Below are 25,532 nucleotides of genomic sequence, written 5' to 3'. Positions count from 1 at the left end.
ATCACAGCACAGATGAGCAGCATTTTAAAGTTTGAAGCAACAAAAATCATATCAGTAACAACTTTACAAATGGCAACTGTGGTAAGTAGTGATTGGCACGCAGTGGAGTTTCAAAAATGTCAATTTTTTGGCACTAATTACCATTAAAATGGCCTGAATATCACTTTTTGGTGCAATCAATTGTATGTAGAATAGATGATATCGTCCCATAAGCCATGATGATGAAAATTAAAAACGAGTTTTTAAAAAAAAAAAAAGAAGTCTTACAGTGGTATTGCTAGGGTTTGGGTCAATTATAATTATAATCACATAATTGATCATTAATTACAATTATGGCATAATTATAAGTATAATTGTAATTTAGAAAACATGTTGGTGTCGTCATCGTAATTAAATTGTAATTGAGTCACGATAATTTACTTTGTAATTGCCATGAAAATTCAATAAAAATGACCAATTACAGTATAATTTAACGCAAAACTGGGGGACCATGTTACAATTTTACCATTAAAAAAAAATAAATCGAGGCGTACACTGACACAAAGAAGTCTCAGATGTCTACATCAAAAATATTAAAACCTATCAATATTTCCATTGATGAGGAATTCTAAAAAGGTAACCAATAGATATGAAATAGATGATAGATATTTGTTTTTATTTTACAGCTGATTTAGGACCCGTTATCATTAGAGATGCTAACAGAAAGCTAACACAAGAGGAAGGCTAACTTTTATTAGGTTAATTGTAACTGTAATTGTAAACGTAATTGTAATTGACTTTCTGGGGCTAGAAAACACTTGTAATTTAATTGTAATTGAAAAAATGCTGTTTACTGCAATCCTAATTGAATTGAACAATGGTCCTTGAAATTGTTAAAGACCCCAAACCTGGGTATTACATACACACACGCACGCACGCACACACACACACACACACACAAAAACAAAATGAAAACCCATACAAAAAGCACAGCCTGATATTTCTATGAGCTTCCCTCAATGTTTCGTACTCAATCTTTCTCCATTTTGTGCTTTGAGTGTGTGGGTTGGAGGCGGAGCTTACAGTTGTGCCATCAGAGGGGAAGAAAATCTCTCTCCTCTGATCTCCACTATGATCTCCTGTTTAGTAAAGTGTCCGTCGCCACAAAATCAAGGAGGTCCCGTGATATTATTGAACAGAGACGAGCATATCTACAGTATGCTGCTGTCCAGAGGGGATGTGCACCATGAGCAGGACAAAACCACAAAGTCTACCACTGAGACTCATACCAGCAACCTCTGTCTCTGATGCACCTGTTGTATTCAGCGCAGACAGGTTTCTATTTGTGCAGGAATCAGACAGAGAGTTGCACCAACGCTCAGATCTCTTTGATAGTTCGTTCAGAGGGCCGGTATTCCTCCCGGCCTTTGGGCGAGGACATGTAGAAGGACTGCGTCTTGCATTTTAAGCGAGCCCTCTTGGTGGCCAGGGACAGGCTGTGCTTGCTGGAGGCCACTATGTCAGAGATGAACTTCTTGCACTCCACACACACCTCCATACATTCCCAGTCCTCCGTCAGCTCCGAGGGAAGCTCCAGCTCCTCGTGAGACTTTAGAGAGCCGTGTTTGGAAAGTCTACAGGGAGGAGAAAGAACCGTGAACAAAGAGTGACACCAACACAAAGTGTGTAAAGATAAATGAGCTAATCAATATATAATTAGCTTTAGTGCAGTGTCATTACCTGCAGAGACAGACACAGAGACAGTTACATAAGGGAGTAATTAGCAGGGTTGTGGTCAATTACATTTTTCAGTTACAGTGAACAGCATTTTTTCCAATTGCAATTAAATTACAAATATTTTTTATCTTCAGAAAGTCTATTAAAATTATGTTATCAATTACTTAAATTAAATTACAGTTAATCACAATTACTGAGCCTGAAATAAATAACCTAATCAAAGTTAACCTTCCTCTTGTGTTAGCTTTCTTTTAGCATCTGTTGTAATAACAGGTCCTAAATCTGCTGTAAAATACACTAAAAACAAATATCTATCATCTAATTTATTTCCTATCTATTGGTTATCTTGTTAGAATTCCTAATCAATGAAAATATAAGTTTTAATATTTTTGGTGTGGGCGTCTGAGCCTATTTTGTGTCAGTATAGCCCTAGAATAATTTTATTTTCAATGATAAAATGTGGGAAAGCTTGATATGAAACATATTTTAATAATTGTTATCTACACATGTGTAGAACTGTAACATGGTTACACCTCAATTACAATTTCATTACAATTATGACAGCAACAGATTAAAAAAATTACCATTACAATTATAATTATGCCATAATTGTAATTAATTATCAATCACATGATTAAAATGATAATTGACCCCAACCCTGGTAACTTCCTTTACAACTGAAATCATGGAATCATTAAATTTCAATTGAATTTTAACTTAAAGCAGTGTTTTTCAACCTTGGAGTCTGGACCCCATGTGGGATCGCCTGGAAATAAAATGAGGTCAGCTGAAATATCTAGTAATTGGTAAAAAATAAATAAATAAATAAATAAATGTAAAAAAAAACTGTTGAAAATTATATATATTTTTAAATTATATATATATATATATATATATATATATATACATTTTTTTTTTTTTCTCAAATTAACATATAACTAACACACACTACATCAAACATCTGTTTTCTATACTTAAACTCTTAAATAAAAATATCTGAGGCGGTGCATCTTGTCAATTGTCACTTTGTGTACTAATACTGGCTACTTTGTATTTGTAAAACACATTAATAAACATGATCAAACATGAACCGCTGCAACAAAAAAATGCCTCTGGGGTTGCAGGACATTTGTGATATGAAAATGGGGTCACGACCCGAAAAAGATTAGGAAGGTTTATTGAATATAAATATGAGCAGCTGAAGCCCCTGTTTTGGGCATTAATTTAGTTGTTTTAAGTTTGTGATAAAGTCTGACACACTGTTATGTGTTATCACAGAACTTAAATTCAGCCCTTTAGAGCATCCAATGTGGCCCGCAGGAGAAAGTAAAAATGAAGAAGACTCATTGTGTAAATTACCAACTAAGCCCCTCCAAATATATGTATATATTTTACAACTAGAACATGAAGCTAATGAATTGTGAACTGTAAATGAATGTAAAGTGAACTTTTATCTGCCTGACCACACCTGAGTTTGTGGCGGTAAATCTCTCCTGTCCTGTACTATGTTGACTTTGCTGTTGTTTGTGATCTCAATGTGTAGTTCTTGTTGTTTGTGGACCTACTGTATGTGCTTCTGATTACAATGTCTTGTGTGTTTTTAATGGTACCATCAGCCTGTCCAATTACAACAAATGGAAATGCGCCTGTAGCTAAAATCGGACAAATCTCATATGTTCATTGATATGTACATCCCCTTTTTTCAATAAATACATTAAATCTTATAAAATTAAATACACAAATTTAATGACACTCCAATGGCTCAGTTTCCCCATGCTTATAACACATGATGGAAGTCATTTTTAAGATGAAATAGTAGATGAAATAAACATTTAGTTTTTTCCCAAAAAAATTGTGCAATTTTCCACAAATTATTTCACAAAATTTTCCAAAATTAATAGAAAATTGGACACAAAATCAAGGAATTTTAGGTGAAGATATCTGCCACTTATTGCTTAGAATATTGTCGGTGGGTAAGTGCAAACTGGGGCTAAATAATGTTGAAATTGCTCGTTTTCCTGCCTAAAATCTGCGGCCCACATGAGATAAAACTGGTCCATATTTGGCCCCTGAACTAAACTGAGTTTGACCCCCCTGGGCTAAACCATGCTGTCTGTAGCTCTTACTTGGACATGGTCTTTTGGATGCTTTGACGCCGATGGCCACTGGAGGGTTTGTCAGACTTTGCGGTTGCTCCACCTGCTGGTGCTTCTGGTCCGGATGCTTTTGCAGCTGCTTTCGATGAGCCTTTTGAGGCTCTCTTTAAGGTGGTTCGTGCAACGCTCCCATCGATGGTTGGCGGCGTCTGTCCTTCAGCCACAGGTGGTGGTTGCCCAACGGATTCCATGTCTGTCAACCGCTCTCTGGGGAGGGTGTTAGTGGAGCCAATAGAGTAGATGGGCAAGCTTGAGTACGGTTTAGATGGCAGCCGCATCTGTTGAAAGGAAAAAGTACATTTATTACATCACATCAGAATTTAGAACTCTCAACTGGTTCATTCGTACAACCAGGGGTGAACTGGGACAAAGATTAATCCCTGCATTCTCTGTCTAGACCAGCCCACTACATTATCAGTAGACACCACGTAGAAGCCATTATTAAGTCAGTGATGCTCAACATGTGGCTTTTTATGTCTTAATTTTAATTATTAATTCCCCAGAAACCATTGAAAGGGGGAAACTTTTTAACCTTTTTTTTTACCTATTTGTTGTGGCCATTTTGCAAATTCCTTTCACATTATTGTCCCTTTTGTCACTTTTTTCAGACTTTATCTTCATTTTCATTTATATATATATTTAGTCAATTTTTGCAAGTTCTTTTTGACACTTTAATGTAATTTTTGTCCTTTCTTTAATTTTATTAATGGCCACTTTTCATCCAAATAAGCTAATTTTTGCCCAAGAAATAACGTTTGTTTCCTTTTTTCCCAACATTTTCAATTCAATTAAATTAAATTCAACTTTATTTGTATAGCGCAAATTACAACAAAGTCATCTCAATGAGCTTATCCTTTTTCACTATTGTTTGCCACATTTTGTCCTTTTACACTATTGTTTGCCCATTTAAGCTACTTTTGCCATTACATAACACATAGATCCTCTTTATTTAACCATTTTTGGCCACTCTTGATGGTTTTTGTCCCATTTTAGTCACTTTTCACTCTTTTCTTCTTAAGTTTTTGCAACTTTTTGACCATTTTTGGCCACCTGTTATCATGTCTGCCTCCATTCGCTCGTCAAAAAAAAACAAAAACATAGCAGACTGGACCAGCCCACTTCGGGTCGGTCCACCCATGTGTACAACCTAAATATGCAGAATGTGCCAGCTGTACCTTTTTGCAGCACTGGGAACAGACAGGCCTGCAGAAAAAGAAGCAGACAAGAAACGATGCAAAAAAGGGAAAGAGCGATTAAACCTTCAATACTCACATTAAATGACAGTATTATTTGCACAATATAAAGATCAAGATCAGAAAGTTAATTTACTTTTTGCAGAATTGGCAGATGTAGGACCAGGTGAAAAGGGAAAACCTCTTGGTTCGACAGCAGAAGCAAAGCTTTGAAAAGAATCGATCAGAGCAGTGAGTGAGAAGTGTGTGTGTGTGTGTATGTGTGCAGTAAATCAGAGTGTTACCTTTCCTTTCTTCATAGCGTTGTAGACGTCTTTGTTATGCTGGAACTTTTCAAGCTCTGCCTTCACCAGCACTTGTCTGATGTGCATCACCTCCTCCACCGTCAGAGACAGACACTCCACCGGGAAACTGAACTCCTCCTGCACAAAACACACACACACACACTGACAGATGACCACAGACACCTTTGTATAGTATATCATTTCCTAACATTTCCAAACTATAAAATAACACTTGTTTATGTATTTATTTGTGACAAGGGACAATGCACATTAATGGACATGTACATGTAAATGTGCCAGATTCTGAGCACAGGCTAGTTTTCATCTGTAGTCCACGTTGTCCATGTTGTGTACAGAAATTACATTTAAAAACAACAGAAGAAGAAAAAAAACATAGACACTTCCAAAATCAGACAGCACGGACAGTATAATAAAGAAAGTGTCTATTTGTACGGTTGCCGTACGGTCAACCCCCGGTGCTATTAGTACGGTTACCGAAGTACACGTACATAGCGTCTTATGTTTAGGGTTAGGTTATAACCCTATATCACAACAATTTTTAGGGTTAAGATTAGGGTTAGGGTAAGATTTAGATCACGTGTAGTAGGTAAAGTGCTAGTATTATTGCACAAATCCCTCTTGTATATGGTTAGCATTAATAGATGTGTTTATAGTTACAGTGCTAATATTAATGCACATAGCCCTATTACACATGGTTAGCATTAATAGATGTGTTTATAGTTAAAGTGCTAATATTATTAGACATAGCCCTATTACACAAGGTTAGCATTAATAGATGTGTTTATAGTTAAAGTGCTAATATTATTGCACATAGCCCTATTACACAAGGTTAGCATTAATAGATGTGTTTATAGTTAAAGTGCTAATATTATTGGACATAGCCCTATTACACAAGGTTAGCATTAATAGATGTGTTGATAGTTACAGTGCTAATATTAATGCACATAACCCTATTACACATGGTTAGCATTAATAGATGTATTTATAGTTAAAGTGCTAATATTATTGCACATAGCCCTATTACACAAGGTTAGCATTAATATATGTATTTAAAGTTAAAGTGCTAATATTATTGCACATAGCCCTCTTGCATATGGTTAGCATTAATAGATGTATTTATAGTTAAAGTGCTAATATTATTGCACATAGCCCTATTACACAAGGTTAGCATTAATATATGTATTTAAAGTTAAAGTGCTAATATTATTGCACATAGCCCTCTTGCATATGGTTAGCATTAATAGATGTATTTATAGTTAAAGTGCTAATATTATTGCACATAGCCCTATTACACAAGGTTAGCATTAATATATGTATTTAAAGTTAAAGTGCTAATATTATTGCACACAGCCCTCTTGCATATGGTTAGCATTAATAGATGTATTTATAGTTAAAGTGGTAATATTATTGCACACAGCCCTATGTGTATTAATATGTGTTGATGTATATCATTATTGCATCAAGAGAAAGAGAAATATATATAGATATATACAGTATATATATATATATATATATTTAACTATATATGCAAGTATGTATGCATAAGCATATTTAGATGATGGTCATGGTCATACTTCTGGTTAATAATAATAATATTTGTTTGTGGCTCATGGGCTGATGTATCACAATTTTACAGATGTGTTTTGACCCTGAACTAATTTGAGCGTTATAAACAACTCTTATTCTGAAATGTGTACTCTCTGACACAAAAACAAAAGCAAACCATATATTGATGCCTCAGGGTTTAATGACATCTGACTCACCAAAGACTTAGAGCTCTTTTTGGAGGGTGGCTGAAACTGTCGGACGTTTGTTGGCTTCTCCTTCTCAATGGAGTGTCTCCTCTGGGGCGTCTGACGCCTCTCTGGCTGAGGTGTAGAAGAAATGGGCAGGAACATGGTTGGAGGAGCTGGTGTTTATTGACAAGAAAGGAGAAAACAAGACAGCTTTACAGGATGAATCCACTAAACGGTTTTGCTAGAGAACAACCATGGGTGGACAGGCCATCTGGCAATACGGGGCATCGTCCCGGTGGGCCGTTGACCCCGAAGTGGGCCAGTCCAGTCCGCTATGTTTTATTTTTTTTTTTATTTGACGAGCGAGTGGAGGCAGACATGTTAACAGGTGGCCACAAAGATGGCAAGAAAAGAGTCAAAAGTGACTAAAATGGGCCAAAAGCAGTCAAGAGTGGCCAAAAAATGGGCAAACAAAGAGGAACCAGGTGGTATGTAATGGCAAAGGGTAGTTTTGGCAAACAATAGTGAAAAAGAGCAAAAATATGGAACAAAAAAAGGCCAAATTCAGGGAAAAAAGGAAACAAGTGGTATTTATTGGACAAAAGTTAGCTGAATGCAATGAAAAGTGGGACATTTTTTTTTTAAGAAAGGACAAAAATTGGATAAAAGTGTCAAAAATAATTTGCAAAAATGGACAAAAAAAATGGGAAAAAAGGGGTATTTATCGGCAAAAGAAGCTAAAGTTTGAAAAAAGTGTCAGAAATTTTTAAAAAAGGGGCAAAAAAGTACAAAGGAAGTTAAAAAATGGCCAAAGGAAATAAGGGATTTAAAAGATTCCCCTTTTTAAGGTTTTCTGTGGGAAAAATAATTACAATTAAGACATAAAAAGCCACATGTTGAGGATCACTGACTTAATAATGGCTTCCACGTGGTGTCCACTGGTCTGGACACAAAATGCCAGGGCTGAATTTTTGTCCCATTCCTCCTTGAAAACAACTGATCATGAACTGTCACAAAATTCTTTGGTGAAAACACGATCAAAGAGACTCTGAGGTCAGAACTTGATGGTGAGGCTAAAGCTGAATTGAAAAGTGGATCTAAGACCGAGTAATGGATGACTCACTTTTCTTCCCTAGTGTGGACTCTGGTGACGTGTCATCCATCAGCGATGTCGCCACACTGGAGCTGCTCGGTGACTTGTGACCAAAAAACTCATCCTGAGTACAGAGAATACATCAGCACTTTAAATATGATATGATTAATATTAATAATATCTGACCAAATATTCTGAATATACATATTATCATAAACACAGTGTACAGCACATCTGCCTGTTCAGACAAACATTTTGGGATCCTAAACCTAATGACAACCCACATTGGCCTGTGACAAGGAGGCAAATAAAAAGGGAAACAATTGCTTTAACCTAAACCAGTTGATCTTTTGAACAAGTCCTTTTTATCTTATAAATGATGCACGATAATAGGGGTGCTGAAAAAAAACGATTCGGCGATATATCGCACTGTTAAGTCGTGTGATTCTTGGATTGATTCTAAATGCATCCATATTAATTATTTATTTTTTTTTTTTAACCTTTATTTAACCAGGAAAGTCTTTTCCACTGCAGGAGACATTGTAACTGCACAAAGAAGTGTTCTGAAACCTGGACATGTTGACCAGCTTGTGTTTTTTCAATAAAATCTAAAAAGAAAGTTCTAACTTTCTGCATTTATTTGTTGTTCTAGGCGTACTGTATACCTCAGCTAAGTTGCACTAAAGTCATGTTGCACTAAAGTCAAAGTTGGTTTAAAAGCCACAGGCAGATTGTATGTTATTTTTTATCTTAAGTTGGCACATGGCATGTTAAAGCCAATGTTTTAAGAGTAAAATATGCCATTAAAATATATTTCATACATAATGTTCTCATGAAGGTGTACACATTTACATTAGATGTTTCTTAAGTCATATATATATATATATATATATATATATATATATATAAATATAAATGCAATAATGGCCTTATACTTTAATATCGGGATATATTGTATCGTATCGTGACCTATGTATCGGGATATGAATCGTATCGCCAGATGCCAGGCGATACACACTCCTACACAATATTGTTAAAATTATTTACATAATCATGTTTACATCTTATGGGCCTGACACAGATATTACCAAAACCGTATTATTATATTTCTATTTTGTTTTGCAATTTTTTTATTTATTTTAGCAAATGCTTTTATTTGATAAAAAAATGGTATGACTGAAGTGCTGCTTAATCTTTTTAAAAGACATCTACTTGGTTCCAGAAGGGTTGTACTTTTTTGATTTGGCTATTTTAGAAATGCCTCAGTAATAACGAACAACACTTTTTATTATTTACTCTATCAATTAATTACATTTAATGTGAATGCAATTACTAAGATTAAATACATAGATTTTTGTTGGCTGAAAGTTTGCTTAGAGACTAGAATATGTCAGACTCTGAATTTTTAAATTTTTTTGTATGAAAAGACTTGCATTGGCTTTTTATAGATGTAAATATCGTAAATAGTGCTACAATATTACTTAATATTATTAGAATAATATAGCAAGCACAATATAGCAAACACAAAAGGTGAATATGATGTTGAAATGACTTAAAGCAATACACAACCCATCACATGACCGCATTTTAGATGATTGGTCTAAAGCTGAATAATAATGTAACATCCCTCTATATGCGTAGATTTCTGTCAATCAGCATTCACATATCACGCGTGTCAAACTTAAGGCCCAGGGGCCAAATTCGGCCCTTTAAAGCTCCCAATTCGGCCCATGGGAGAAAGTAAATATGACAAAAACACAAATCATTGTTTTAAATTACCAACTAATTCAGTTGTAGATATCTCAGTACCTCAAAATACAGAAATTCAATGAAACTGCACATTTTTTCCCAGGTCTCACAGTATTCCTATGCCTATATCACATGATGGCAGTCATTTTTAATCTCAAATTGTTGTAAGTACTCTCAATTCTTCCAAAATCCTACAATTTTCCCCCAATCAAGGAAATTTAAGTTTCTGCAGGGGCTAACATCTGTCACTTATTACGAGGATATTGCCTTACATACTTGAACTTGGAAGTGCAAACGAGGGCACAAGAATGATAAAATTGCTTGTTTTACCGGCTATAATCTACGGCCCATTTGGGATTGAACTGGTCCGTATTTGGCCCCTGAATTAAAACGAGTTTGACACCCCTGGCATCTCATGTTCAGCCCAACTTACATCAGAGTCTGAGCTGTCCAGCTCAGTAAGACTGGGAGCCTTGAGAAGTCTCTTCCTCGGGGGAACAGACTGAGATCCAGTGGGTTCTGCCCTGGACCCTCCTAAAGATGCTGATCCGTTGGTCAGCGACAGAGTGCTGGATGTCCTGCGGCCCATGTACGGACTGAACTCATCTATACAAAGCCACACAGCACACGCTCATTTAGACACAGAAACAAGAAACAGTGGAGATGAACCCCAAAAACCTCCTCTGGTGATTCCCTGCATCTTTGATGTTTTTTCAACTCTACTTACAATTATCTGCACCGTTTGAGGGTTGGGGTCAATCACATTTTTCAATTACAATTTGGTCTTCAATTATTCATGTTCAATTACGATTACGGTGACCGTCATTTTTTCCAATTAAAATTATTATTTTTCCCCTGAAAGTCACTTACAATTACGTAAGTACTGAGCCATTAATTAATAAGCCAGAAAAATGTAACCTTCCCCTTGTGTTAGCTTACTGTTAGCCTCTCTAATGACAATGGATCAGTTTGACTAATGTCTAATGTATCAGCTGTAAAATACACTAAAACTAGTATCAATCATATCTTGGTTACCTTGTTAGGCTTCCAAATCAATGAAAATATTGGTATTAATATTTTTAATGTGAGAGTCTGAGCCTTCTTTATGTCAGTATAGCACTAGATTTATATATATATATATATATATATTTTTTTTTTTATATATATATATATATTTTTTAAGTAAAAAAAAAAAGAGAACTGACAGGTAGTGGGAAAAGTTGATTGGAAACATATATTTTTAAATAAATATTAACTACATATGTGTAAGACATAGAACTGTAACATGTTTCCACAGGTTTGAGTTGAATTTAATTGTAATTGACAGTTTTTATAGAATTTCCATTCCAATTCCAATTCCAAAAGTAAATTATTTTTTTAAACCATTTACAATTCCATTATGATTACAAACGCAACAGGTTATTTCAATTACAAATGCAATCTTAATTATATCGTAATTGTAATTAATCATCAATTTATGTGATTACAATTGTAATTGAGCCCAACCCTGGTTTGAAATCAGTAGAATGTAAATGGCCTTGATGCAGGGAATCCTTCCAAAGAGGACTGGTATTTGGGACCCATTGGTTTAGAAGGGCAGGGAGGCAAAACAGCAGGGTGGTGTTAAACATGGACAGAGCATGGATACTGTAACTATAATGAACATTAAATCAACTGGGAGAATATACAGTGTGCACCATTCCTAAGTAGTCTTTTTTTTAATTTCAGCTGCAGTATTTGGGAAGGTCATGGATCTCAAACATAACAGGGAGACATTTGTAGAAGGTGAAGACACACAGATGCTGCAGGAGACAGATAAGATGTCTCAGCTGATAGGATCCCTCACTCATTTCTTCTTTCAGCCTATTGGCTGAAGGGAAAAGCATTGGCAGCAGTGCTCGTCTCATCGGAAACTCAGATGTTTTCTGCTCACACTCAATTCAGGCTTTTTTCGACTCTAATCTTTGCTCACGCAGCTGAAAGCATTGCACAGCAGGAGGGAGAATTGTTTTACAGCCAGAGAAGAAGACAGACAAAGCTGTTACGGTTAGAGACCAGTAAGGCTCTCCAAGCTCCATTTTTGTTCATACGTTACCTAATCCTGTACGAAACAAATCCTGTGGCATACTGCGAGTTTTGCCAAAACCTAGAAGGAGACACCTCGCTCATTAGAACAGTTTATAGATTTGGATATTAAAGTGTTATTCAGTGTCGTGCAATGAAGTGGTTGAAGGCATCTGTCCCCTACCCTGGCTTTATTTTTAACCATCACTTGCTATAATTTAAAAAAAAAAACAGTAAAAATAGCCTGAAGTGTGATAATTGAGCTGTGGGTGCAATGTACATTTCTAGAGATACAGTTCTACTCTTGTTGATTTTTTTCTTTTATTACATCAGAAAAAATTTATACATCTGAAAAAAACTTTCTTTGTGGCAACGTCTCATACAGAAATCAGACAAGATTTTTTGGAAATGTTCATCTGCCAGTCTTCCTCAGAAGAGTTCTGATTGATCACCTTTGATGGTTCCTTTTTTTAAAAAAAAAAGACAAAAATAATCTCGCTGGAACTATTACATGGAAGTCAAGAGAACCATCAAAGGCGATCAGCAGAACTCCTCTGAAGAAGACTGGCAGTTGACAGTCGAGACATGTCAGGAGATGAACATGTCCTGAAAAACCTTGTCTGAATAAATGAAACCTCAACTTGACATACTGTTCAAAAAGAAGATCAAATAAATCTATCTGGAACTAGCATAAAAATCTTCCAATTCAGTTTCCATCTGTATCATAAATCATGTTTTCATTTTAGAAACACATTTTTTGTTTTGTTTTTGCACACTAATGTTTGCACCTAAATGATGGGATATATAGCACCCTAGCATATTGCTACACTTCTTGATATAGCATTTGAAACATGGCATAGAGGAGGTCACACTAAGGTGAAAGTCACATTTTAAAGTCTTTTTAAGATGATTATTAAATACCGCACAAAAGGAGAGACCATGCTGCATTAATGTAGAAATTGTTCAAAACACACGTTTTTTAGTCATTTTATAGATTCACAGACAGATGGCAGCAGAGTAGCAGTTTAACCCTTTTTTTCTCTCATTAGCTATACAATTAGCTTAGCTGTTTCTGATTAATACAACGTTCTAAATATTACAAAAGGCTTCATCTACAAATCTAAATAAAACAAGCCAAAACTGTTTTTAAATAAACATTTTTTCAAATGCTATTGAGCTTCTTTAATACAGTATGTTATGTAATGGTCTGCAATTATGCATTTTAAATCATATTGCTTTGATGTTGTTAGCATTTCATTTGCAATTGTTTTCAATACATGTCTGAGCATGAATACAAGTAAGAAATAAGTAGAAAATCTATGTTCAGTGTCCTCTGACCACATTTAATTCATTTTAGTTTCCTTTTTGCTAATCAAACAGAGTTTTTTTCCCCTTTTAATCAAAATCTGAATCTGGTACTTATCTTTCCTCAGCTCATTCAGGACCGGCTTTCCCGACAGGCAACACAGGCGGCCGCCAAACTGCAACCCCCAATTTCTTTAAATTTTTTTCTAAATAATAATTATAAAAGGTATAATGAACATGTAACACACCCTTTACAATCACTGTACATGTTTTCTTTTAATTGAATATTAATATAAAAAATCTATAACTATGCCAGCTAATCTTCTGCCCATATTTATATTTATTTTAATTTAATTCTTCTTCTATTCTATGTAATTCTATTGTGTTGTTTGAATGTTGTGTTGTTTGGTTTTAAGATTTTTGTTACTGACTAGTAAAACTCCCTTGGCAGAGGTGTAGAACGTGAGGCTGCTCACTGATTCCTACATGCACTACATGCACGAGACACTGAAGTGGCACTTTTATTTAACGCCCTATTCCAGACATGGGCAACTGGTGGCCTGGGGACCACATGTGGCCCCTAAAGCTAAAGTACAAAATGACAGAAAAAATACACAAAACAAAATCAAGTTTACATTAAAAATACAAAGAATTACAACATTGCAGTAATATACAGTAAAAGACAAAAAAAGACACACACAAAATACTCCCAAAACACACAAAAGTACTACAAAAACGAAAAAGCAGTAATACGCAAACGTATGCCAAATAACACAAAAAAACTGCAGAATTACACAAAATGGCTAAAAAAAATATACAAACGACCACAAAACTACACAAAAAGACAAGGAAAACACAAACAATGACTCTGCAAACCCACAGCACTGAAATTACCCAAAAAACTACAAAAATGGCTAAAAAAAATATACAAATGACCACAAAACTACACAAAAAGACAAGTAAAACACAAACAATGACTCTGCAAACCCACAGCACTGAAATTACCCAAAAAACTACAAAAATACACAAAATAGCTAAAAAAAATATACAAATGACCACAAAACTACACAAAAAGACAAGAAAAACACAAAAAAATGACTCTACAAACTCATAGTACTGAAATACACAATATGACTCCAAAAAACATATTTTACAGGAAAAACACAGAAAAGGACAACAGAAATGCAAGACAACAACAACACATACACAGAATGACAGAAAAACACTCAAACTTACAATAAAAACCTGTTGTTTCCTGTGTTAATGCTTAGTTTGGGCCATTATTCTAAATGCTGACATGAATGTTGATTATGTGGCCCTTCAATCAAACAAACACATTTTCGGGGCCCCCCGCTGTGATAGAAGTTGCCCACCACTGCCCTATTCTGTGGCTTATTTTGGGACATTACTTCAGACCAGAATGGCTTTTTGTTACCATAATATTAAGCCACTGTAAATTACATTTTGTTAAAATTAAATTTAATGCTGAAACTTGAAATGTCCTCCTACTGACCAATGTCCTATATTTACAGCCAACCGTCACCAAACACTGAAGCATGACATGAAATGATATGTAGTGCTGTGCGTGTGCGTGTGTACGTGTGTGTGTGTGTGTGGAGAGCAGATGAGCAGCCACAATATGACAGGTAACAAAAGGAAACAAAGCCAGGTATAACTTAAGCAGCCGGGGAAACTTTACCTGACGCGTCAAAACTGAAAGACATGCTAAGGGGACGAATTACTGCAACGAGAAACAGTGACGTAATGGAGGAGTTATTGTTTGAGATTAGGAAGTAAATAAAAACAGGTCTTAGGACACATTCCAGGGGAAATAATCACAAAAAGCTTCATCACTTTCTTTTTCATTGAATACAATATGATCCTAAATCGGCCTTTTATGAAGGCTTTGCTGGTGTTAGTACCGTTAGCATCATTGTAATGTAACTAACTATCAAATAAAAGCAATACAAGAATATAGCTGCAAAGAAAATATATTTTAAAAGGTTAGGCAGCATCAGAGGGTGAACGCAAATGCACATATCATAGTTTAGAGAGTGAAATATCAAAGCGAAATCCAATTGTCAGACACAAGCATCAAAGCCAAAGCTTCATCATCAGTGAATATTTATGTGATGTATGATGTGGAGTCACAAAGGAATTCAATATTTGAGCCTCTCTGAAAAAAAGGTCCATATTTTTGAAGCTACAGTCAAACATTTAACACAAAATCAGAATTTAGGACAATTTTGAGAAATGTCCAAATAAACCTTATTTTAGGCCTACTGTACATTCATTAATTTAGGGATCAATATGCCTTTTTTTATTCCCACTTACATCCAAGTTAAAAATCACTGTAGCACATCAACCCCAGCAGTTATTATTACAGCCACAGGTTTATATTTTTTCTTCTTTTAATTCTCTGGCTTACATGAAAAAAAAAAGTTGATTCTCAAAAATCATTTTTAAAATGACATGATTGTTTTTTTTAACAAATACAATATTACAATAAACAATACTACAATAAACAAAAGACTTGATGCAGATGGCTACCATCCAGAAAAACAAAAAAATAATAATTACATATATTATGCATACACATATTTTTTGTGTTTGTAAGGGAGTGAGTGGAAGTATCTTATCTTAGTCCCACCCCTTTTCCTACATTATAGAAACAACCATTGCTGCTGTTAATAAATTAATTTTGTCTCATCTTTATATGAAAATCATAAAATAATGTATCTTATTTGGACATTTTCTGAAACACCTTACAGACATAACATCCCCTTATTCAAAGATTGTATTCAACATTTAATTCAGAGAGTATCAACTGTCCGATTATACAAATGTGAGTCTTATGTAGTGTGACGTTTGCTTTTGTGCCATGATACAGTAAAGGGTAAATTAGTTTCTTACCCAGCCGTCCCCTGCGGACCACATCAGGTGACACTGGGCGGAGTTTTCTTTCTGCTTTGATCTCCTCCAAAATACGCTCATGCAGAGTGGGCGGAGCTTGAGCTTGAGGCTTCAGCTTACGAGCTGACACCTAGATGTAGGGTTAATATGTGGATGGTTGTTAGTGTTAACAACCCTGCTGTGAGTCTGCTGCAGGATGAACATCAGCAGAGGAATGATGAACAAACAGTGCAGCTGGTATTACATCACGACAGTGGTCTTCATCTGGTTTAAGAAGTAACGAATTGGTATAGGCTACACGTGTCAAACTCAAGGCCCGGGGGCCAAATTAGGCCATTTAGAGCACCTAATTTAGCCAGCACAAAAAGTGAAAAAGTCAGAGAAACCCATGAATCATTGTATAAATGACCAACTAATTCAGTTGTAGATTTATCAGCTAGATATCTCCAAAATAATACACAAATTCAAAGAAACTCCACAATATCAACAGGGCTTACATTTTCCCGATGCTTATATCACATGATGGCAGTCAATACAATGTAATCGTTGGAGTTCTTATTAATGCTATTAATGCAGCACTAATGATATGAATGTCATCTCATAGGGGCAATGTCAAGGATGTGCAGTCAACTTTTTTTGGAGCCAAAATGTCAAGGTGAAGGTCAAGGTCAAGGCCACGTCACGAGTCAAAAACCAAAACTTTCCATATCTCTATGAATATTTATCGTACAAGTTTGATGCTTACATTTATGAAACGCTCATTTTAAGTGGAGTGTTTCATTTAACTGAACTTCGTTCAAGGTCATATTTAAGGTGAAGGTCAGTCGTCTGTTTTTTCTGCACTATTACTTTCAATTTAATTAGTAAAAATAGCAACAAAAAGGGAGATTACACAACAACAAAATACAAACAATAACATGTCTTTCACATGAACAATTCTATTTGCCAATTTTCAATTGCCAAATACGTATTTGCAAGTCTTGCCTAGTTTTTAATCTCAAATTTTCTATATTCCACAAAAATTGGCCACAAAATCTAAAAAAATGTAAGTGAAGATCCTGCGGGGACTGATATGTGTCACCCGTTGCTTTGATATTATCAGTGTCTTACATATTTTATTATTTATTTATACATGGAAGAGCAAACTAGAGCACAATCACGTTCAAATTCACACTCAAAAAAGCCCAACTTTAAGAAAATAAATCTGTATCAATTATTCTATTTTGAATGAATTTAATGAATAGGCTATAAAAGTACTGAAGGAACTTACAGGGTTCAAAGGAGGTCTGGATCTGATGAACTCCAGGATTACTTCATGGGCACTTTTCTTTAGTCTTGGTGGAATGTCGCCATTGACCTGAAAACAGTAGGGGGCATTTTCAAAGAGCAATGTGAACACTTAACAGCCAAAGCTGCCACAGGCCAAAGGGCCATGGACCAAGCATTAGATAGATATAAAAATAGATGAGACAGACACAGTGCTATAGTTTCAGATGTTTACAACATAACAAGGAATCTAAAACGTAAAGCTGCTGGAGGAGATGATTTTCAATAGATAAATCCACAGTGTAGGTATCATAGATCAATGCATCGAAGATAATTTACTAAAGTACTAAAGTTTGTTTTGGTCACCACTGTAAACACCACGTAAATGCATCTTATAGACCACATATGTCAAACTCAAGGCCCGGGGGCCAAGTTCAGCCCACCAGAGCATCTAGTCCAACAAGATTATGTTGAAAGTAAAAATTTCAGCAAAAACAGAACTTTTTGTAAATTATAAATTGTAGATAAAATAAGATGGGGGTTGCAGTACTATATTGTGTACAGTAATATTACATTGCAATTATTTTTTTAAACCTGGACAATTCTTGCAAATTATCCAACAGAATTCAGGCAAATTTTGAGAAAATGTCTTGCAAAGTCAAGGAATTTTCACCAATTGCTTAAAGGTCCAGTATTATGCTATTTTTCACCCATCTCCATTTGCTCTAAGAACCCCAAACAACATAGTATTTGAGGTTTATTTTCCCAAACTTGCCTGTTTTCTGGAGTTTTAGCCCACTGAAAAGTCACTTTTAGAGCACTCCTAAAAACTCGCTGAAGCAGCAGCAACAGCAGCAGTAAATCATTAACAGTCTTCCTTCTCCTCCTCACCTCTACTGACCACAGAACTAGTCAATTTAAGACGATAGCCTATAGTCCATTGTTTTGTCCGAGCACTGCATCGCAATGGGTCACAAACACGTCAGATCATCCCATAAAAGCATTACGAGGCAGTATAACGGCTACTAAAAATGGAACTGATTGTAACCACTTGCGCTGCACCGCAGGGAAGTAAACTATCAACAATCAGCGAAGTCAGCTGTTTAACTCACATGAGCTACTACACCGCTCTCTTCTCTTCTTCACTTTTTCTGGTCACAGGAATAGTCCATTTAAGACGATAGTCCATTGTTTTGTCCAAACGCTGCGTTGCATTGGTCACAAACACGTCAGATCATCCCATAAAGGCGATACAAGGCAATATAACGGCTACTAAAAGTGAAACCGATTGTGAACGCTCTTTGGTTTATCTACTGGATTATTTATATACTGAACGTAAAGATATTAACTGTAATATCAACCTGTCTTATTTTAGCTATGAGGTAGTTTGAGAGGGAGGAGCTCACATTCTTATTGGGTGGGAGGAGGGAGGATTGTCAGGAGGAGGAGTTACCCCCTTATGACTCATAAGGGGGCAAAAATCCAACTTGCACACATTTTACAAATTTTGGAATAACAAGGAGGAAACATAACTTTGTCCCTCTGAATGAGGCTAAAAGAATGTATATCACTGTAGCAAAACCATTATAAAGTATTGTTTTCATAATACTGTCCCTTTAACATTCAGGATTTTGTTTGAATTTGTACTTTTTACTTCACAAAAACATGGATTTTTCTGGTCCGGCCCACTTGATTCAACTGGTCTGTATTTGGCCCCTTAAATTATATTGAGATTGACACCCCTGCCATAGACAGATGCATAGAAGTGTTTTTACTTTATTCTTACTGTGATTTCTTGTCTTTGCCGCAAAAAACAAAGTGACTTCTCAACACATTTCTGGTGTTTTTAGACAGAAAGTTGCAGCAAAGCAATGGTAGATATTTATTTTGGGGTTCACACGGAAAGATCCGACTCCGGCCAAAATTGAATGTTTTACGGAGTGAGATGATATTTTTGGAATAATAGAAACAAACTAGAACACACATGATGGGAATCACTGTCCTCCTTGTCTGGCGAAGAAACAAAAGAAATCATGATAAGAATGAAGTGAAAACTTTAAAGCAGCAATTTCAACCTTTGACATGCTTTTTTTTGATCTTTGGTCTATTGATCTATGAGGGTTAACCTATATCTTCATCTGATATGAAATATTTATCTCCAGTAACTTTAACTGGTTAAGCCTGTATTTCTAAAGTTTAAACCCAGATGCTTTAAAGCTTTCTGAAGAATACCTCCAGTTATCAACCTACCATGACTTTACGCAGTTTGTAGCGTTTGGACCTGATGTCGTCCATAAGCATTTCATAGGGAGTGAGCTGGAACTCAATTGGCAGAGGGTTGTACTGACGCTCCTGCACCTTCTTCAGCTTCACTCCATCACGAAGGTCCCTCATCACCTGAACCCAAAATCGAGCCTGATGGAGGAAACACAATGGAGCATAATAATGATTATCTCACCACATCTTCTATCATTATCAATAAATACGCTGGTGGTATTTTTATTTTCCCTCTGTGGTTATGATAGATCAAGACAGAACAGTGATATTCAATCGGCCCACGATTAAGCCCACAACTCGTGTTGCACCAAAAATCACATCTTAAGTAACCAGAAATTCCAACAAACCTCAAACACAAAGGCAGCTCTGTGCACACATGGTGCTGCACATCGGTGAAGTCAGTAAAACATGTAAACTTAACAAGGAAAACAGTTGTTTGAAGCGTGCAGATGTTTATTTGCTATAGGGCTCGAATCATTAAAAAGTAACATGGTTGCTGACCCAGATGACACAGTTTGTTGGAACAATTTTGTTTACTTCCTGATTGAGACTGAGGACGTGTGTTTCTAAATAAAACTAAATGTACCTCTTCTTCAAAAACGTTCTTCTCTGTGAAAGCTTGTTAAATTTTGTGTTTCGAAGTTTAAATTCTACATCTGAATGCAGGGTTATTCGTTACAAAAAATTTGTGCTGGTTGAAAAATCTGTTCAACCCACTCATTTAAAACAGCATTTCCCACCTGAAGAAGATGGAGCTTAGGTGTGATTTGCATATATGGTAATTACCCAGTCTGCGTTCTGCAGCTCATCCAGGTCTCTGCCCGCCTCCTCTGAAGACGCTTCCATTTTCCGAAGGTTCTGATGAGAGAACGAGAAATGATCAGAGTTGAGCAAGCGATCAGGAAGCCACTCAGTACACAAAACAATTTTTACAGTTCAGTTTTTACACATCTCACATTATTTTTATTCATGCCTGAAGTAAAAACTTGCCTGAGAATGATCTAAATGTTTATGTTCATCATGGCATGTTATGAGAGCACCTAAATAAATTCACAATACCCTTACTTCCCTTTTTTATCAGGTTGTGTTTGTATTCAAACCAATTATAACAGTTTGCAGACATCACCATGTCCCTTTTTTAAAAATATCTCTAAAATATACAGAGAGCGATTACGTCACACCAAAGCAGAGAAAAGCCTGACGACACAATGATGAGAATCCCTCAAACCTCAACCCACCGTAAAAATCCCAATTCACCATCATCCAGCTGGGAAGCAGCTCTCCAACTGACTGCTTGCATAACATAATACATTTTGCTGCATCATAAGTGGACAGTGTGTCAGTGCCTGCGGAAAATGCTTTAGAAACCATCCAATAAAACAATGATCCCAGTGAATGCAAAAGGAGCGCTTGATTATAATGGTTTCAAACTCATACTATATTTACCACTGCATGAAAATTATTACAGTGTTAAGTGATAAGTATTGTTAATTTACGCCCCTAAAATGCTGCTATACTTCAAAAAAATGAGTTTTATCAGTGAGAATAGATGCATGAGTGTTCTGTGAACCTCAAAAAACCTGTGGCCTGTCAGACGTGGAAACATGGAAGCTGTTTGACAGCAGAGGATTTACAAAGATGTAACAGCGCCGCCAAAGTAAAAGTACACACAGTAGGCCTATGCATACACAAAATACTATACAAGCAAGATATAGGGTCCGATAAAGCTTTACTAGTAGTAATAATGATAGTTGGTAAACAATGATCAAATTCACGTACAGGTAAAGCCAATATCAGCTTCATTCTGCGTATTTCTGTCTAATAATGACCAGGAAAACAAGTCAAAGAATCCTAAATGTGTGTTTTTTTTGTTTTTTTTACAAAAACATATTTTGATTTGTTTATGTTAATGCTGTTTACATGAAAAGCTGATGATGGGTGGGAAATATTATGAAATAAAACGCTTTAACAGATGATGATCAAATTTCACAATGTTTTTGGTTTAAAGTGAGCTGAGCACAAACAATTCAACCTGAAATTGACAAAATGATAAATAGTTTGAAAATTGTGTCTTATAAACCTCACCTGTGCTTTTTTGCAGCTTCAGATTTATGGTTCTTTATATTCAATATTAGCAGCAATTTTGCATTTCATGTGACCATGTGGAGTTTCAAAACTTGTACAAGTTGATACACTTTTTCCATGATATCATTGTATATTAGGTTAATGCATGCTTTTTTTAAGCTTCATTTGTCTATATAAGGCCTATATAACTACAGAAGGCTATTTATGTTCCATCTAGTCAATTCTGAATAGAATGTTTACACATAAGTAGACCAGAATGTAGTAATCCACAAAATGTAACAGAGGAAACTGTTATGTTTCTTATATATGCAATCATATTAATAAATAAATCAGATTTTGTCCATGATGCAGAAGAAACCACTAACACTGGTGAGTGTTCACAGGTTCAGATGTATTCATTTTTGACTACATTGACTAAATCCTCAATGTTTTTACCCTTTTTGGTGAAACGCATACACTTATCAAACATCAACCCATGTAAAACTAACACTACATAGTCATTTTAAAAAAATTACGCTTTCACCAAAATTATTTTCAAAGCGGAATTCTTTAAAACAATCTAACCAAACAACACTTTGAAGCCTGACACCTTTTCTAATATTTTCTCCATAACCCACACAGTCTTATTGTGTAGTTAAAGGAACCAACCTCTTTGGCACTTTTGATCTTCTCCAGGAATGTGCGTAGCTCCCTGGTTTCAGTGAACAGAGCCCGACACACGGCCTGGTAGTGGCTGGGGGCGTCTGACACACAGGGAAGGTGAGATGTGCACAGCTGAAAAAGAGAATAGTATACTGTTAGCATGCATGGACACATTTAATATGCATACAAAACCCAAAGAAAACATAAACAATAATTACCAAAGACTGTAATATTGATATATACATTCATATGTATGGTCATGTAATTAATTTTGTGCAAAATGAAAACTAAAACAAAGGTAATGATAATTATTATTATAAGAAAATCAGTATCTATGTTGCAAAAATAAGAGCGTAATCTAGGGTTGGTTCAGTCAGATAAATGGTATTCTCAGAGAGCACAGAGTAAATGCTAGGAGGTAAAAACACAATGACAGCTATTTAAACTGACAGCTCACCAGCCAAACTGCCACACAGCTCTAATCCACCTCCTTGGAGAGCAGTTGTAGTGTGTGTGCATGTGTATGTGTGTGTTCGTATTCATAGCAAGGCCACAGATTCTCAGAGGCCAAACATATTGGATACTGGTATTGCATACAATATAAAACATGTTCCTGCCTAATGTCTAAAATGTACGTATAAACCAGAGTTTGAATGAAGCACTAATAAAAACTGTAAAAAACACAATTGAATGAAGAAAATGAAGAGGTAGAACAAATGGAGCTCACACTGTCCTGTGAGGTGAAGGTCCTCATTAACCCAAATATTTAAGAAAAGTGGCAGAAGTCAGTGACACAAGATCCATATTTCACAGCAACAGAAGCTGCAATGGTGGTAAATTGGAGGATTGTTCACCTGTTGATGCTTCATTTGTTATCAACTAAAATGATCCCAATAATAGGATTAAACTATAATATTGATTTTTTTAAACATAAATTGATATCTAAATTTAAAAACAAAAACAAAAAACAACTAATTATGAAGTACAATTAGGAATTACACTATTGTGTAATAAAGAAAGTAATTTTTCCAGAACAAGTAATTCCTAATTGATTATTATTAGAGATTGACAATATTATAAAAAGTAATATTGTTTGACATTGGTATCAGTTTTTGTTTCACAGATTTTGAAAAATCAATGTTGTTCGGCCTCATGCTTTGTTTTACTGAGTTTACTCTGTTTACTCTGCTATCGAAAAGAATATTTTTTAGGTTTCCAGCTGTTGTTTGAGACAACATATTGAAAATGAATAACATTTTCCATCACTGAAGTTGAATAATATATATTTTGTTCAGAAGACATTAATTTGTGGAACACATCCAGTGAGGCATCACATAAAAAGTAGGGTTAGCTTGTTATTTGTATGGAGATATATAATATGACCAAAAACTAAGTCAGGGGAAAGGGGGTCTATATACATATACTGTATATATCAGTATTGGTTAATATCTGATATCAGAAATTTAGTGTTGGACAAGCAACTATCGAATATCGACAAAAAAGCTAATATTGAACATATTGTATTGTTTATAATTGTATATGTATGAATTAAACACATGGAATTAGGAATCTTAGGAAAGACACTTTTGCTCATCACCTACCCTAAAAATACCGCTATAGCCGTGACCACCAGAGATATTGTCGGGGTCATCTTCGGCCTCATCCTCTTCCTCTGTGGCCTCATAGCCTTCGTCAGGACATGCGTCTTTCTCAGCCTCGCCCATGTTAGTCATGAGGTCTATGAGCTGCTCCAGAGGAGGACTGAGCTCCCGTTCCTCATTCTCCTTCAGCCCATAGTCTAAGGCTTTGTAGATCATGATGCCTAGAGACTCAATCACCTGCAGGAGCACAGCAGATAAAACTATTAGTGAAACCTTACAGTGTAGCAGGGATAATCAATTACATTTTTATTCACTTTCACTATCAAGCCATATTTGAAACTAATGAAAACAATGACAGAAAAACCAACATTTGATATACACAAACAAGCTTCAATAGAAGAGAACCTTCAGTAATAACACCCTTAGTAAGATCATTTAGTTTTGGTCAGCAAGTGTTGGATTAGTTATGAATTATATTTCAGTCAAAACATCTAAATCCTCTATTGATGTGTTTTCTTTCACCTTATTTAGAGAACCAAGAGATGAGCTACTCACTCAGGTTGGCTGTTGGTTTAGGTCATTTTTTGCTTCAGTTGCAAATTGTGATTATTAGTGGATTTGTGGTGCAGTGGTTTATTCTTACACTTCTCTGTTGGTTCAAACCCCAGTGGGTCCGTTTTACAATGATTTTTTTTTATTGTTTCTGTTCATCATGTTTTAGCCTTATTTAGTATTTTACCTGCAACATTAGCTTCTTGCTCTCACTTTTGCTTATCTGTTGATAATGGATTCCTGTCAATAATTGTTTTGACGTGTGCTCGGTTCAGAAGAGAAACAGAAAAAGTCCTCCTTTGCCTTTGATTTGTTTGCTTATTTAATACACGAACAAATCCAGATTCTTATGCAAAAATGTTGAGCATGATCGAGCACGGTCAACAACTGTTTGCATCTCCCACTTAATGCACAGCACTTGTGCAAACACCATGGCAACCTATATTAACCTGCTAGCCCCGCCCATTTCAGGCTCAGGTAAACACAAAATACAACACAAAACACTGTACAGTAATGTAGCTTATTAAAAAAGTGTCTTCAAGTTCTATATTATTATTTCTGACATGAGTTTTTCATAAAGCAAGTACACAGTCCTATTGTACATAACATTACTCTTAATCTGCCATGTTCTACATACACATGTGGATTTGTGCCTTTTGTTATGCAATGCTCTCCTGTGTGTGTATGTGTGCCAGGCCTGAACTAAACATCTGTAATACGTTGATCTCATGACTCGTCTTCAACAGATTTCCCTCCAAAGCATCCTACGCACTTACTCTACACTGAGCAATTGACATTGCCACCACACCACTGGTGGAGGTCTTATGATGACAGAAAAATTAAGAAAAAGAAACCGCATTCATGGCTAGATCTGGTTCA

General features: G+C 35.7%; 1 protein-coding gene across 2 annotated transcripts in view; it reads right to left on the bottom strand.

Annotated features, from left to right (window-relative positions):
• Positions 1-435: 435 nt before the first annotated feature.
• Positions 436-25,532, bottom strand: part of spire1b (spire-type actin nucleation factor 1b) — a 39,289-nt gene continuing 14,192 nt past the window's right edge. Inside the window, exons 3-17 of one of the 2 annotated variants that reach the window (XM_028471500.1) lie at positions 24,102-24,338; positions 22,507-22,632; positions 20,560-20,631; positions 19,747-19,911; positions 17,501-17,587; positions 16,231-16,360; positions 15,017-15,058; positions 10,382-10,554; positions 8,230-8,323; positions 7,134-7,279; positions 5,350-5,487; positions 5,202-5,272; positions 5,048-5,075; positions 3,843-4,150; positions 436-1,613 (exon numbers count right to left, since the gene is read on the bottom strand). In XM_028471500.1, the coding sequence (XP_028327301.1) occupies positions 1,358-1,613; positions 3,843-4,150; positions 5,048-5,075; positions 5,202-5,272; positions 5,350-5,487; positions 7,134-7,279; positions 8,230-8,323; positions 10,382-10,554; positions 15,017-15,058; positions 16,231-16,360; positions 17,501-17,587; positions 19,747-19,911; positions 20,560-20,631; positions 22,507-22,632; positions 24,102-24,338 (2,073 nt within the window). In that variant the 3' untranslated portion in view covers positions 436-1,357. The remainder of the gene's footprint in view (positions 1,614-3,842; positions 4,151-5,047; positions 5,076-5,201; positions 5,273-5,349; positions 5,488-7,133; positions 7,280-8,229; positions 8,324-10,381; positions 10,555-15,016; positions 15,059-16,230; positions 16,361-17,500; positions 17,588-19,746; positions 19,912-20,559; positions 20,632-22,506; positions 22,633-24,101; positions 24,339-25,532) is intronic. The other variant, XM_028471501.1, reaches the window with a different exon arrangement.

Source organism: Gouania willdenowi, chromosome 16 (genome assembly GCF_900634775.1).
Source record: "Gouania willdenowi chromosome 16, fGouWil2.1, whole genome shotgun sequence".
Classification (NCBI taxonomy): Eukaryota; Metazoa; Chordata; class Actinopteri; order Blenniiformes; family Gobiesocidae; genus Gouania; species Gouania willdenowi.
The sequence above is the reverse complement of the archived record's forward strand: the minus strand, read 5'-3'. Positions and strand labels throughout refer to the sequence as shown.